The sequence below is a fragment of the Orycteropus afer genome, unplaced genomic scaffold (genome assembly GCF_000298275.1).
Source record: "Orycteropus afer afer isolate SDZICR_OR568_19922 unplaced genomic scaffold, OryAfe1.0 scaffold00068, whole genome shotgun sequence".
Lineage (NCBI taxonomy): Eukaryota > Metazoa > Chordata > Mammalia > Tubulidentata > Orycteropodidae > Orycteropus > Orycteropus afer.
In genome coordinates, this window is record NW_006921655.1 from 1,230,139 (window position 1) to 1,243,737 (window position 13,599).

At 49.0% G+C, this 13,599-nt stretch overlaps 2 protein-coding genes across 2 annotated transcripts in view; one reads left to right on the forward strand and one right to left on the reverse strand.

Annotated features, from left to right (window-relative positions):
- Positions 1-1,231: 1,231 nt before the first annotated feature.
- Positions 1,232-6,954, reverse strand: ZFYVE19 (zinc finger FYVE-type containing 19). Its single transcript, XM_042780890.1, has 11 exons — positions 6,901-6,954; positions 5,101-5,222; positions 4,875-4,928; positions 4,379-4,497; positions 4,132-4,277; positions 3,462-3,567; positions 2,513-2,722; positions 2,052-2,131; positions 1,645-1,743; positions 1,394-1,515; positions 1,232-1,310 (listed from the first exon to the last, which is right to left on the reverse strand). The coding sequence occupies exons 1-11, from the start codon at positions 6,952-6,954 to the stop codon at positions 1,232-1,234; spliced, it is 1,191 nt and encodes a 396-aa protein (XP_042636824.1).
- A 361-nt stretch (positions 6,955-7,315) lies between these two features.
- The window catches only part of DNAJC17 (DnaJ heat shock protein family (Hsp40) member C17), a 50,923-nt gene continuing 44,639 nt past the window's right edge, over positions 7,316-13,599 (forward strand). Inside the window, exon 1 of the mRNA XM_007940440.2 lies at positions 7,316-7,393. Coding sequence (XP_007938631.1) covers positions 7,316-7,393 — 78 coding nt within the window. The remainder of the gene's footprint in view (positions 7,394-13,599) is intronic.

The following is a 13,599-nucleotide window of genomic DNA, read 5'->3' on the forward strand; positions in this document are numbered from 1 at the left end:
CTATCTGTGCTGAAGATAGGGGAAAGGAAAGGGTGAAGTGATTGATACACTGGAAGGCTAATATCCTGAGTTACTAAGACTAGGTTCTACTCACAGATCTCATTCATTTATCAACTCATTCATGGAAACAGGTCTTGAAAGTTCAAAGATAAAGATCCTAACTCTGCTCCAGGGAGCTAGCAAGGCTCAGAGCCCAAGCAGAGCACACTCAGCAAGACACTCAGGATCCTGGCATCACCAACAGGAGGGGCCCAAGATGGAAAGACTAGTTTTAAGTCCCAGAGGGGAGGTAACACGAAAAACCTATCTGGATTTGTGGCCATCAGTGAAATCTAAGCCCTTCTGTAATGCCGAAAGATCCAGGTCTCGGGCTCTTTCTTAACCTGGCTCCAGTCAGAGACAGAAAGAAAAAAGCAGAGGCTATGTAGAGGAGTGTAAAGGGTACAAGCTGAGAGATCAGAGGTTGGGAGAGGGCAGGTTGGGACAGGTGCTCTGGAGGTGGGGTCCTTTCAGAATAAAGCAGCAAGCTGGGTCTAGCCCATTCAGACCCACGTATTTCCTTCATGCCTTGTGTGAACATTACAGGGGCTGAGAAATCCAAGATGGTGGGGCCTGGTGGCTAAGCTGGGCTGCCCAGAGCAGGGAGCATAGTTCAGTTCAGTGAAATGAATATTCATGTTTATTAAGGATGAGGCCACTTGATCAGGGTGTGACTGCTCCTCCCCAGAGTAGCTTCCAGGATAGCTCAACCCTTTCTCTTACCCCACAGGACTAGGCTTGTAGCCTACTCTGCTCTTGCTGCATCTCACAGGGCCCAGACTTGGGGTTCACAAGGTTCAAGAGGTAAGAGACACTGCACCCATGGAATCAACAAACTGTATTAAACCCATGAAGTGACAGGTTGGGGCCGTGGGCCCCTTAAGCTAGGTTTCAGGGGTCATCCTTAGATTCAGTCTGGTCCTTTCCTCATCATGCTTCTTGCTTCCAGCCCAAGCTTCCTGGCTCTACAATTCCCGATTCTGCTATCCTTCTGGGTCCTCCAGTCATCTTGGGTAGAGAATCCTTCCTCCTTCCAGGAACACCAAAGCTCAGGAAGGGGTATATCCAACAGCAGCATGGCCTGCTGATGCCAGCACGCTCCCAGCAGACACCCTGGGCTGGGCCCAGTGTTGGGTGGCCCAGCTTGTGGGACCGCCTGTAGGACTGCCTTTCTGGGTGGACTAGGATTTCTTCAGTGCTCTCGGCCTGCTTGCGGTGGGCAGTAGGCAGATGTCTGGTGCTCTTTAAGCTCAAAGGCATCATGGCCCTCCCTGGGAGAGAAAGAATGCATTTCAGGGATCCCAGCCAGCCCTCAAACCCTCCCAGTCACACAGAACACTCTACCTGCACCCACCGGAAGCAGCGGGCACAGTAGAGATCTCCGTCGCAGCCAGCACACCGCAGGGTGGCGTCCTCGTTACAGATGCAGCACCAAGGGAGCTCCTCTGCCTCAGCCTCAGGCCTGGGGGCTCCGGCCTGGGCCTTCAGGAACCAGACAGGAAGAGGGGGAAAGCAAGGTAGCCAAAGCGGTATGGGAGCAGTTGGTCAGGCAGGGAGGATGGCTGTGGTGATGGCTTGGAGGTCTGTATCTGGGGCTTTTCTCACCTCAGGCTCTGCCCTGGGGGGTTGCACCCGGGGTCGGTGAGCTGGCTCTGCAGGTATGTTAAAGCCACTTGCCTCATCCAGAGCAGCTTCTTCAGTGAGCTGTGGACAGGGTGAAGAGGAACAATTCCCTGCTCCGGGCCCAGGTACCCCTTCCTGGCATTTCTGTGCCCTGTGGCCTCAGTTTCTCAACTCATCATTCTTTACTTACTTGTGGCTGCTGATTCCCCATCTTAAGGAACCAGGGGCAGGCCTGAGTCACAGAAGCAGTGGGAACCCAGCTAGAATAGGAGCCGCAGAATAACTGCCCGTCCAGGCCCAGAGTGGTGATAGGGTGGATGGGGCCAGGTGAGTGGTAGGGCAATGAGGCAGAGAGAACAAGGGTGGTCTGAGGGCAAGGCAGGGCCCACCTGCTGCAGGACTCTCTGGATGGCTGTCTCCTCATCCTCATCATCATCACTGTCCGGAAGGCGATAGTCCTGGAGAGTCACTTGGAGAGAGACAGGAGCAGAAGAAGGAAGAGTGAAGTTGAGAAATGTCATTTGAATGGCTGTACTCTTGCCCCCAGAAAGCTAGCACTTATCTCAGAGCAGCCTCTGCAGCCACTCTGATCAGCCTTTGCATTACCCAGGGACCCTGCCCCACCCCACCCCTCAGCACCTGAAGGGCCCGAGGTTCCCCTCCCCTGATAGCTGCCACTGATTTCTTATCCACTGCTTTGCCCCAGCACCTCTTGATGACCCTGGGCAGAGGTCACTAAGTCTCTGGACTCAGCATTGGCAGAGAGTACAATCATTTTGCATAGATCAGCCTGGGGTGGGAGAGGCCTTGACCAATGGACACGAGGGAGTGGCTGCTCCCCAGGCTCTACCTCCGTCAGGATCCAGTCCTCGAAGCACAGCCAGCCGCTTGGCGAGGGCCAGGATCCGCTCTTGCCTTGTGTTCTCTTCCTGCAGCTCGACTGCCGCCTCTGCCAGCAGCCTGCTCTTCTCTTCCTTGAGGGACCAGGTGACCTGTCCTTTGGGATTAGCAGTCTGGGCCCCCGAGCCACCCTGGTTAAGGTCATTCTGCATAGAGGCAGCTGGAAGGAGTGACACAGTCAGAGAGCCATTGAGCCCGCCGTTTCTTATTTTATTTTTTAACCACAGATCATCAGCTTTCTGTTCGATTATGGCATCTATGCCAAATGAAATAAGTATTTCTCCCATTTTTCCAAATGTGAAATACTAATAATTTTGGACATGCTTTTTCCAATTATACCCATCGCCACTCTTTTGATATTTTAACATGTTGCTCTTACAGAAGATGTCTCACAATTTAAGATTCACTGTCCTAAAGGAAAGGATGAGGATATGGGGTAGCAGGAAGCCAAGACTTAGATAGTCTCTTTGCCTTTCAGGGCTAGGATTAGCATGTCCGAGGGACAGCATGGAGAGGGCTGAAGGAAAGCCTAGGTCCTGTGTGTCAGGAAGGATTTTACCAAAGTGGATGATGTGGCTCTGACATGCTTAGTTTCAGAGCAAGCAGGTTTGATGTCAGACAACTTTGGTTTCAAGGCTCTACCACTTAACAGCTGTGTGAACCTTAGTGTCTAGCCCAAGGTCACACAGCTAGTAAATGGTAGAACTGATTCTACAGCTCACACACTTAACAACTAGACTTCCACTGGCTCCTTTTGGAGTAAGCACTCTAAATGGTAGCTCTTACAATATTGACTGTTCTGATTTGTATTCATCTCCCCCAAGGGTAGGCAGCAGAGCCTCTTACACCTGAGGAAAGGGATGGGACAGGTCTCTGGAGGAGCTAGGTGGAGGAGTTACCTGGGCCTTGTTCCCAGCTCTCATCAATAGCCACCTCAGCTGTTAGCTGTGTCAGCAGATCCTGTGCCTGCTGGATCTGGGTCCTGGTGTCTGGTGTCTGATGTACCTGCCCAGAGGGGGGAACCTCAGTATACGGGGAGGGAAAGCCACACCATGAGGCCCAGAAGCAGTCTAGGTCAGGGGTAATGCTAAGGAGTTCTCAAAGCCCAAGGAGTACCAGAAGCAGTTGCCACTGAGTAGATTCTAACTCATTGCGACCCTATTCCCATGTGTGTCAGAGAACTGCACTCCACAGGGTTTTCAATGGCTGTGATCTTTCAGAAGTAGATTGCCAGGCCCTCCTTCCTAGGTGCCTCTGGGTGGATTCGAATGCTAACCTTTTGGTTAGCAGCTTAGTGCTTAATGATTTGTGCCACCCAGAGAAGGGAGATTAATTCAGGGCTCATATAAACTAGTGGGTCTGGCAGTACCCAACAGAATGAGGTCCAACTTTTTGTGTTCTACCCAATCCTGCTACTTACCCCTGGCTCCCTGGCCTGGCAGCAGACTTGAGGATTAGGAGTTGGGGGTGAGAGGATTTGCTAACTCTGCAAAGTACATAACCATACATCTGAGCTTCTGCTAGACCCTCTTCCTAGGACACCCTTCCTACTCAAGCCGTGGCACTCACTGGATGGGGTGTCTGAAAGGGCAGAACCCTGCCCTGCAAAGTGGCAAGCCGTGCCTCCATCTCCTGGGTGGAGGGGATGGAGCCCTGGGGTTCATCCCTCAGTGCAGCCAGCCGGGCTTCTATTTCCGCTTGCGAGGGTATGGACTCTGCAATTGGCATGAGAGGAAGCCCTGTAAGGGTCAGAGGAATCGCAATCCCAGGAATCCCCATCAGGGTCTTTCAGGCCACCCTGCCCGCCATTACTCACTGGGCTTGTTTTCCTGGCGGAGCCGTGCTAAGCGCTCAGCAATGACCTGGTCTTGTTGGGTCAGTCGCTGGCTCTGGGGAGTGCTGGGCTTCTGCTTGGCTTCCAAAGCTGCCATGCGTCTGGTATGACATGAGATAGAGGCTCTTGAGGAAGGCAGAAGTAGGGACAGTGGTGCCCACTTACTATTTCCCATTCAAACCATTGCTAGGCATCTGGGAGGGGGTCTCTGTGTCACAGTCTTCTGTGGTCTGTGCTCATGTTGCCCCGCAGCCCTACCCAGCTCCTGCAGAGAAGGCAAGGTCTATCAAGTGCCTATTGTGGGGAAAGGGCTGATGAGCTGCTTTCTAAGCCCAAGAGAGGGAAGTCAGGAGCCTAAAAGAAGGGTATTCTCCTGACCCTGGGCTAATCTGATCTAGAGGCTGGGAGTAGAGTCCTGCCCTAATGGTTCCTTTGTCCTCTCCCCATCCCCATTCCTCTTTTTCTCTTCAGCACTTACTTCTTATAATTCTGAGGTGGTGACCACTTGGAGGTGTTAGCAGGAGTGGACCCTCTATAGGTAAGAAATTTAGTGTCACAAGTTCTGCCACACTGCTAGGCAGTGCCTTTCCCTCCCCCACTCCCAATGTCCTGGGCTGAGTCCTGCTCATAGAGCTCAGAGCTGCAAGGGCTACCAGCCACCCGCTGCCATGCTTGGCTGGACCCTGGCCATGCCTGTCTCTCACCTGGTCAGGATCTCGTGGCACTGCTTGCAGACTTTGTGCTGAGTGTTCCCGGCCCGGGGCACTGCTGCACTGAAGCTGAGACAGCCAGAACAGAAGGCTCGGCCACAGTTCTTACAGCCATACTACAGGAAACATGAAGCAGGAGGATACACCTCTCACCTGCTCCTGCAGGCTCCTCCCTGGGACTCTTCAAGCACACAAAGGGGGAAAGACACTGCCATTGTGACCAGTTACTGGGAGGAGGAAGAGAAGTGGGACCCCTAAGCCCTGGGGATAGACAGGGGCTGAGGGTAGAGTGGTTTCTCAGTCTCCAGTCTCTTATTCAAATCAAATAAGGCTTCATGAAAAATTTCCAATGCTTTCTACCCTGGCTTCAATTCTCTGGTACAGGGGTGTAGAAGGCAGAAAGGCGAAGTTTCATGCTTCAGGTCATCGACTCTTCAACAAAGGAGAATTAAAGAGAGCGCATGGCACATGCCTTCTCTGCTCCAGCAGAGTAGGAGGGCAGCTTGGCTTGGAATGGGATGATAACAATAGCTTCCATTTATTAAGCCCTTACTGTGTGCCAGGCACTGAACTCAGTACAAACATTCATCAATTTAACCCTCACAATTTCCAAAACCAAAAACCAAACTCACTGCTGTTGAGTCGAATCCAACTCATAGTGACCCCTCCTTGGGTTTCCAAGACTGTATCACTATGGAAGTAGATTGCCCAACCTTCCTTCCGAGGAGTGGCTGGTGGGTTTGAACCACCAGCCTTCTGGTTAGCAGACAAATGCCTTAGGCACTCTGCTACCAGAGTTCCTGTGTAAAATTTATTAAGATAATAAATTTTGATGACCATCATTTATTGTTCCTGTTTTAGACAGGGCCAGAGAGGTTACACGACTTGCCCAAACCAAGGAGATCCTGTGAACACGACAGCAAAACTAAAATTTGAACCCTGACCACCCTGACCCCAAAATCCAGGTTAAGTGCTACCCCATCCTGTGGCCCTAAAGAAAAGCAAAAACAGAAAAGCCCACTGCCATGGAGTTGATTCCGACTCCAAGGATCTTACAAGATAGAGTAGAACTGTCCCATAGTGTTTCCAAGACTGTAAATCTTTACAAAAGCAGACTACCTCATCTTTCTTCCTCAAAGCTAATGGGTTTCAACTGCCCTTTTGGTTAGCAATGAATGCTCTAACAACTGCACCACTAGGACTCCTATGTGCCATTAATCCATCCCACCTGGTTCTCATCTCTTGTTCAGATGCCCTGGCCATAGCTGAGGCACAAGAAGCCTATAATTACCAAGAGAACCTGGCATGTCCTGAGGTCCCTGCATGCCTTTTCCATGGTGCCCTGGGGGCAAGAGGTAGGATGGCAATCTAACTCAGGAGGACTGGGAAGGGAAAGTTGCTCTATGGAGAACAGAGTAACCAGAATGTGTGATGGAGAGTGGTCACAGGGCATTAAGTAAGACCAGCCTGCAGACGGGCAGGGTGGAAAGAAGGAAAACAGCTGGATCATACACCTGATCGACAGAAAATAGTAGCTTTCCAAAAACGAAGGCAGCATGCTTTACAGGTTATAGGGCACTTTCACCTCCAGATCTCAATGGACCAACTCCGAATGCGAAGTAGTATTAGTCCATTTACAGAAATGGAAACTGAGGCTCCGTGACTTCATCAAAATAACATAGCTGGAAAGGGGCTGAACCGGGCTATAAACACATGTCTTTGCACTGCAAATCCCGTGCTTTTCCCTCCACTCCGCATCCTCCCTGATCCTCCAGCCCCGGGGTAAAGACTCGCCTCCTTTTTGAAGAGTGTGAACTTGGCTGCGCAGCCATAGCACCTACTGTCCATCTTGGCCCCAGACGCGGCAGGGTCTGCAAATTGAGGTCACGCCCTCAGGTGCAGGACACGCAGACACTCAGTCACTCGGAAAAAGGCCCACTCGCACTTTCGTACTGCAGTCTCTGGCCAGGAATAGGGACAGACCACTCCTGCCTGAGAGCGGCCGCGGCGGGAGCGGGGACTTCTGGGAGTCGTAGTTCATTCACTTTTGCCCGCCTCCCTCAGAGTTAGTCCAGTCAGATCCAGAACACGACAATTCCCAGGGGGCTAAGCGTCATTCAGCCCACTCCGAGCCGGCAGTCCCCCGAGAGTCCCGTCGCACGCTTAGACTCTTGGGAGTTGTAGTACGAACCGAACCAGAGTTGAAACCATGGCGGGGACCAAGGAGCTCTTACAGATGGACCTGTACGCGCTGCTAGGGATCGAGGAGAAGGCGGCGGACAAAGAGGTGAGAACGGCGGCGAGGAGGGCCTATCCTGAGCGGTCCTTCCTGTTCTTGCACCTCGCCTGCGGCTGGCACCCGCTGTCCAGGTTCTACCAGGCTCTGGGCGGGAGCAAGGGGGTCCCGACGGCCTCAGAAGATGGGCTTTCAGACCTTTCCTGGAGAGTCTAAGGGCCTTAAGAGGAAGGTGGGGCGCACAGGAGACTCCTCGCGCTGCGTGACTACTCTCCCTGTAGCCCCTGTCTGAGAGAGGCCCCGGGGTGAGCCTGCTAGGGACTCTAGGCTCCTTCGTGCGCCTGCGCCGTCAGGCTCTGATTCCGCTTCTGTTTTGACTGTGGCTGGAGGGTGCTTCATTCAGTCTGGCCTGAAGGCAGATTCAACTCCACTTAGAGCCTTGGGCGGAAGAAAGGCCAGGGTCAAGGCACCCCTGTTCTCACTTCACCCCCGCTTTAGCGTTGTGACCTATGACTTTGCCGTATGTTTCCTTTTCCACTCCTACCCTTTTCAAGTAGCAGATACTTAGGTGCTGGACTTCTTATCATGTGATAGTGAGCCAAAAGCAAGAGTCTGAAGGCTCAGGCAGGTAGCCTGGGGTTCCACAGGAAGGTTTTAGTAACATGCCAGGGAATGAGACATTGATCGAGACACTGATCAAAATGTAATTAAGATTTCTGTTCTCCCTGAATCATGGTCGTAGTTGTAGCCAGGTTGAAAAGAGAGTGCAGTAATTAATTGGATGGAAATTAATGCCCCTAATGTGCCTTAGGGAGCTCTGGTAGCATAGTCCCTAAGGCATTTGACTGCTAACCAGAAGGCTGTAGATTCAAACCCACCAGCCATTCCTCAGGAGGAAGGTTGGGCAATCTACTTCCATAGTGATACCGCCTCAGAAACCCAAGGGAGTTCGCTATGAGTCAGATCCAACTCCACGGCAGTGAGTTTGGTTTTTTAGTTTTTAATGTCAGTTAATTCCCGTATACTTTAGGCTGTCCTGCTGATGGGCTGAATGAGCTGTGAGAAGTAGCATCTAGGACAGAAAAGCTGTCAGCCTGCACAGAATTTTCCACTGCAGCTACAGCTGAAATCAGAACTGAACCAACAAAACCAAAAATCCAAACCCACTGCCATTGAGTCTATTCCAACTCATAGCAACACTGTAGGACAGGATAGAACTGCCCCATAGGGTTTCCGAGGCTTTACAGAGCAGACTGCCAAATCTTTCTCCTGTGGAGCACTGGTGTGTTGAAAGTGCTGATCTTTCTATTAGCAGCCAAACACTTAACCACTGTGCCACCAGGGCTCCTTCAGGGATGTCTAAAAGGCACCAAAGGCATCTGCTATATCCCTTATAAATCATAACATTTCAGTATTAGTAATACCTAGTAGGTATTGTGATGGTTATGTTTGTATGTCAACTTGGCTAGGCCTGGTTGAGTGGCTGGGCAGCTGGATGTAGTATTCCCCATGATGAGACTGGTAATCAACTCCATGGTGGAATCTACTGGGGGCAGCTGAGTAGCTGCCTTTGGGTATGTGGTCTGCTTCCTGTATATAAGGAGAAGCTTTGAGAATGGTCTCTAGCTTATGGCATGCTTGGACCCTGCATGTAGCCGTGTCGTTGCTCAGCAGCCTGCTATGCTCTGCTGATCTTGGGACTTACAATGGACTTAAGTTAATGTTCTGCCGTGTGGTTTGGTAACATCAGGACTGTGCCTTTTTACTTGTCAACCTTGGGGCTTCACAGCCTCAGCAGCCAACAGCTGTCTGACTGAAGAAATGCCTCTAGCTCCAGTGGGCCAGGAGCAGGAGGCAGAGCTGGACCCCTAGGTTGAGGGGCTTTCACCCAGCCCCTAGAGCCTGGCACTTTGAACTTGGACTTAAAGCCTCCAAGTTGTAAGAATAAGGCCAGCCCATTTGTGGTATATTTCTTGTCAGAGCGGCACTAGGTAACTGGAACAGGTATATAATGTATACTATGTGCTGATCACTATTGTAGTTGCTTTGCATGTGTTAAATCATTTAATTAGTGCTTTATTATATATTTTTTTTTCCTTTCCTTGACTTTTTATAGTAATGGACTCATACAATTAATTACTACTTCATTAACAATGAGAAATTATTTGCAACATTTCACACCAGATCAGGCCAATGTGTTGGAACCCTGAAGTTGAGAACTCCTGAGGAAAGCAATGGGAAGCCATTGATGTGTATGTGTGTGTATGTATGTGTGTATGTATGTCTGTGTGTATCTATATATATATACACACACATGCATACCAGAGAAGTAATATAATGGGATTTTTAAATAAAATAGTCAATATCAGTGTGCAGACTGGACAGAGGAATGGGGGTGGAGAAGCTGCCACTACAGTGCCAGGTGGGCCAGTTGTCTAGGCAGGGTACCAATGTCAGATGGGCAGTGGTGGTTGGGATCAAGAGCTCACTCAGATGAGATAAGGGATATGTGAGAAAGTTCTTTATAAAAGATAACAGTGCTCATACTTATGGATTGTTTTCCATGTGCCAGATGCTTTGCCTCCTTTTCAGTAGAGGAGGCAAGCAAGATTCATGCACATTTAACTACAAAAAAAGGAAAATGTGGTAAGTCCCTTAAGAGGGATACAAATAAAGTGGATGTTCAGAGTAGAATGAGGTAACTTCTAGTCTGGGAGAATGGGTGGGAGACATAGAAGAGGCATTCGAGACACTGAAGGGTAGGCTGAGCTTGCCCGTGTGGAGGTGAGAAAGGGCATTCCAGAAAAGGAAGAGGGAAAAAAAAAGAGAGAGAGAGAGAGTTTGTATAGTCGAATGTTTCTGGAGCATATGCCAAGAAGAAAGGGTAAAAGAATGTAAAACTTGAAAAGTAGGTTGAGACCTTTGAATACACTGGCTAGCTTCATGGTATGCACACTTTTTGGTAGAGAGCAAGACACATCTAGGTCCTAGTGTCCCCCACTGTGGGGGACAACAACTGTCATATTCTCTAGGGGCACCTGGAGGACCAACAGATATTTAAAGTGTATATCAAGAATACCTCCTGAGCTTTAATCATCTGGTCATATAGTCCAGGAGTTCTTAATTTGGGGTCCACAGAAAGGTTCCAGAAGCTGGGTGAACCCCTGAAATAGTATATAATGTGTCTCATGTATTCATTTTGGGGCAGAGGAGGTAGTTCCTCTCCAAAAAAGACTAGGAAGCCCTTATCTAGGCCAGTCTCCTTGGTGATGGTGAAAGTGAAACTCAGAAATTCAGGTTATTAGTGACAGAACTGGGACTAGAACCCACATCCCTGATGCCCAGCCCAACTTGGTGCTCTTTGCTCTGTGTCACTCTGGCCCTGACAAGCACTGTGCAGCTCAGTGGTAGTGATGGGCACCAACACCCAACTTATCTTTCACTCAGACCACGTCTCAGAATTCTAAATCCATATATCCATCCACCTACTTCTCTCTGTTTGGATGTTTCATAGAGGTCTGCATCTGAGTACATCTGAAACTGAACTCGAACTTCCCTCTCCAAACTGTTCCTTCCTTGGACTTCTCATCTCAGTAAATGGCACCAAACTGGGAGCCTGGAGTCATTCTTGATACTGCCTGTCTTCCCACCCTTGCTATCTACACCCTGATGAATCAACCTCCTAAATATTTCTCAAATTTGTTCACTATCTCTATGTCTACCACTACCACTCTAGGCCACCATCAACTGCCAAATGAACAGTTAGGTAAGTCTGCTAACTTGTCTTCCTTCTTCAAATCTATTCCAACCTATTGTCTCCCTCCAATATACTGCCACAGAAAATTGAATGATTTTGATACTCCTTTCAAAACCAATGGCACTTACAATAAAACAATAGAATTTCCTATCCTTTCTCCCCCGCCCCCGCCCCCCCCCAAGATTGTGGTGTGGCATGGCGTTTATTAGGGAAGCAAAAAGTTACAATTCAGGTTCAGGAATGAGAGCTCAGGATACAATTCTTCCATCAGGATAGCCACTCCTCGCCCATGCCTTTTTTTGGCCTTGGGCCTCTTGGCTTGGCCTATGCCCTGCTTTGGCAAATGTTGTTGTTGTTATGTGCTGTTGAGTGGGACCCGACTCATAGCGACCCCTCCTTGGGTTTCCGAGGCAGTATCACTACAGAAGTAGATTGCCCCATCTTCCTTCCGAGGAGTGGCCAGTGGGTTTGAACCGCCAGCCTTCTGGTTAGCAGTCAAGTGCCTTAGGCACTACGCTACTAACAGCTCCCGATGTTATAAAGTTCTTTTAACTCTGTTGATAAAGGCACTTAGTTGCACCCAACTTTGCCAGCAACTCCTGTCCAAAGGCACTTAGCTTTCTCACTCTGTGGGCTGAAGCCCACACTCTGCCTTTAGCCTCTTCATTCCACTACTGGCATCTCTCTGCCAATTCTCTACCTACTCTGCCAGAGTCTCTGCCAAGAATTTCCTATCCCTTTTTATATGCTTTTCCTGAGTTACTTTTACTCATCTTCAGAACTAAGCTTAAATGGCATTTCCTTGCCTGTTATTTTCTTTCCAACCATCACATTCTTCTCCTTTCCAGCACTATTTCAGTTTGTACTTATGTATTCATTTGTGTGACTACTTGCCTAATGTCTTCCTCCCCTCTGTACTCTTAGCTCTGATGACCAGCTCTTATCCCTTCACCCCAAAGCAGCCCCTTACGCAGTGACTGGTACATAGTAATCTCCCAGTAAATACTTGTTGAGTGAATGCAATAGCGGCTACAGGGACCATGGCAACAGCTTGACTTGAGAATTAGGAGTCCTGGGGCAGTGACTGCCTCTCTCAGGGCCTGTGTGTCTTCAAAATATAAAATGAGGGAATTGGGCAAACTATGGCTGCAGGAGTCATGGGGCCAACTTTCTTAATAGCCCATGAGCTAAGAATGTTTTTTACATTTTTAAAGGATTGTAAACAAAACAAAAACAAATGTGCGACAAAGACCATATATGATTTTTTTCTATTACAGAATTTGCTGACCACTGCTAGAGTAAGGGACAAGTCCAACTCTACCATTCTGTCTGTGGAGGTAGCCCTTCTGCAAATGTTTTTTCTTCATATCATACAAACCTGGGGAGCCCTGAAGGGGACCAAACACCACTATTTAGGAGAATTTAGAGAGTCAGCAGTTCCTGAAGGTAGACATCTTTGTTCCCCACCCAATCCTGGAGGAGACAAGCAGGCCAAGTGTTTTCTTGAAGGAAAGTCTTGAGTTGAGGACCTAGGTTTGGGGTGGAAGTGCTCCTAGAGAAAGGATCCAAATCTAAATCAAATGTATTGTCATTGAATTGATTCCAGCTCATAGTGATCCTATAAAAATAAAAAAAAAAGTCACTGGTATCAAGTCAGATTTCAACTCATAGCAACTCATCCTTAGGTTTCCAAGGTGGTATCTCTACAGAAGTGGATGATTGCCCAGTCTTCCTTCTGAGGAGTGGCGGGTGGGTTTGAACCGCCAGTCTTCTGGTTAGCAGTCAAATGCCTTAGGCAATGTGCCACTAGAGCTCCCAGTGACCCTATACACTACCCCATAGGGTTTCTAAGGCTATAATCTTTATGAGATGGAGCCCGGTGGTACAGTGGTTAAATGCTCATCTGCTAACCAAAAGGTCAGTGGTCTGAACCCATCAGCTGCTCCATGAGAGAAGGATGTGGCAGTCTGCTTCCATAAAGGTTTACAGCCTTGGAAACCCTGTGGGGCAGTTCTACTCTGTTCTATAGGGTCACTATGAGTTGAAATCAACTTAATGGCAATCAGTTTGGTTTTTGGTTTAATCTTTATGGAAACACTCTGCTATATCTTTCTCCTATGGAGTGGCTGGTGGGTTCAGACCAACAACCTTTCATATAGCAGCCCAGCACTTAACCAGTGCTTGGGTTCTTTGGGAAGAGGATTGTACCCTGGGAATTCAGTCTACTGCCAGAGCCTGAAGCAAAGAGACCCAAACTCTGTCTTTCTCTCTCTCTGTCCCGTTTTATCTCTCTCCAATCAGGCAGCAAGACCTGCCAAGGGCAAGAGGAGGTCATGAATTAACACCATTTACAAACCCTCAAGAGAGATTCTGAAATAATTTCAGGAATTCATTTCTCTCTTTCTTTTGGTGAAGTCCACGTGTACAGCCTCCATTTGTGTTGTTGAAAAAAGGTGTTTGCAATGAACAAGTCGTTGGTCTTGCAAAATTCTACCATACG

Coding starts and splice junctions, on each gene's coding strand:
- ZFYVE19 (XM_042780890.1), bottom strand. CDS start 6,954: ATGGACAGTAGGTGCTATGGCTGCGCAGCCAAGTTCACACTCTTCAAA. Junction 3,568..4,131: donor CCTTTCAGACACCCCATCCA/GTGAGTGCCACG, acceptor CCCTCTGGGCAG/GTACATCAGACACCAGACAC. Junction 2,132..2,512: donor AGGACTGGATCCTGACGGAG/GTAGAGCCTGGG, acceptor TCTCTCTCCAAG/TGACTCTCCAGGACTATCGC.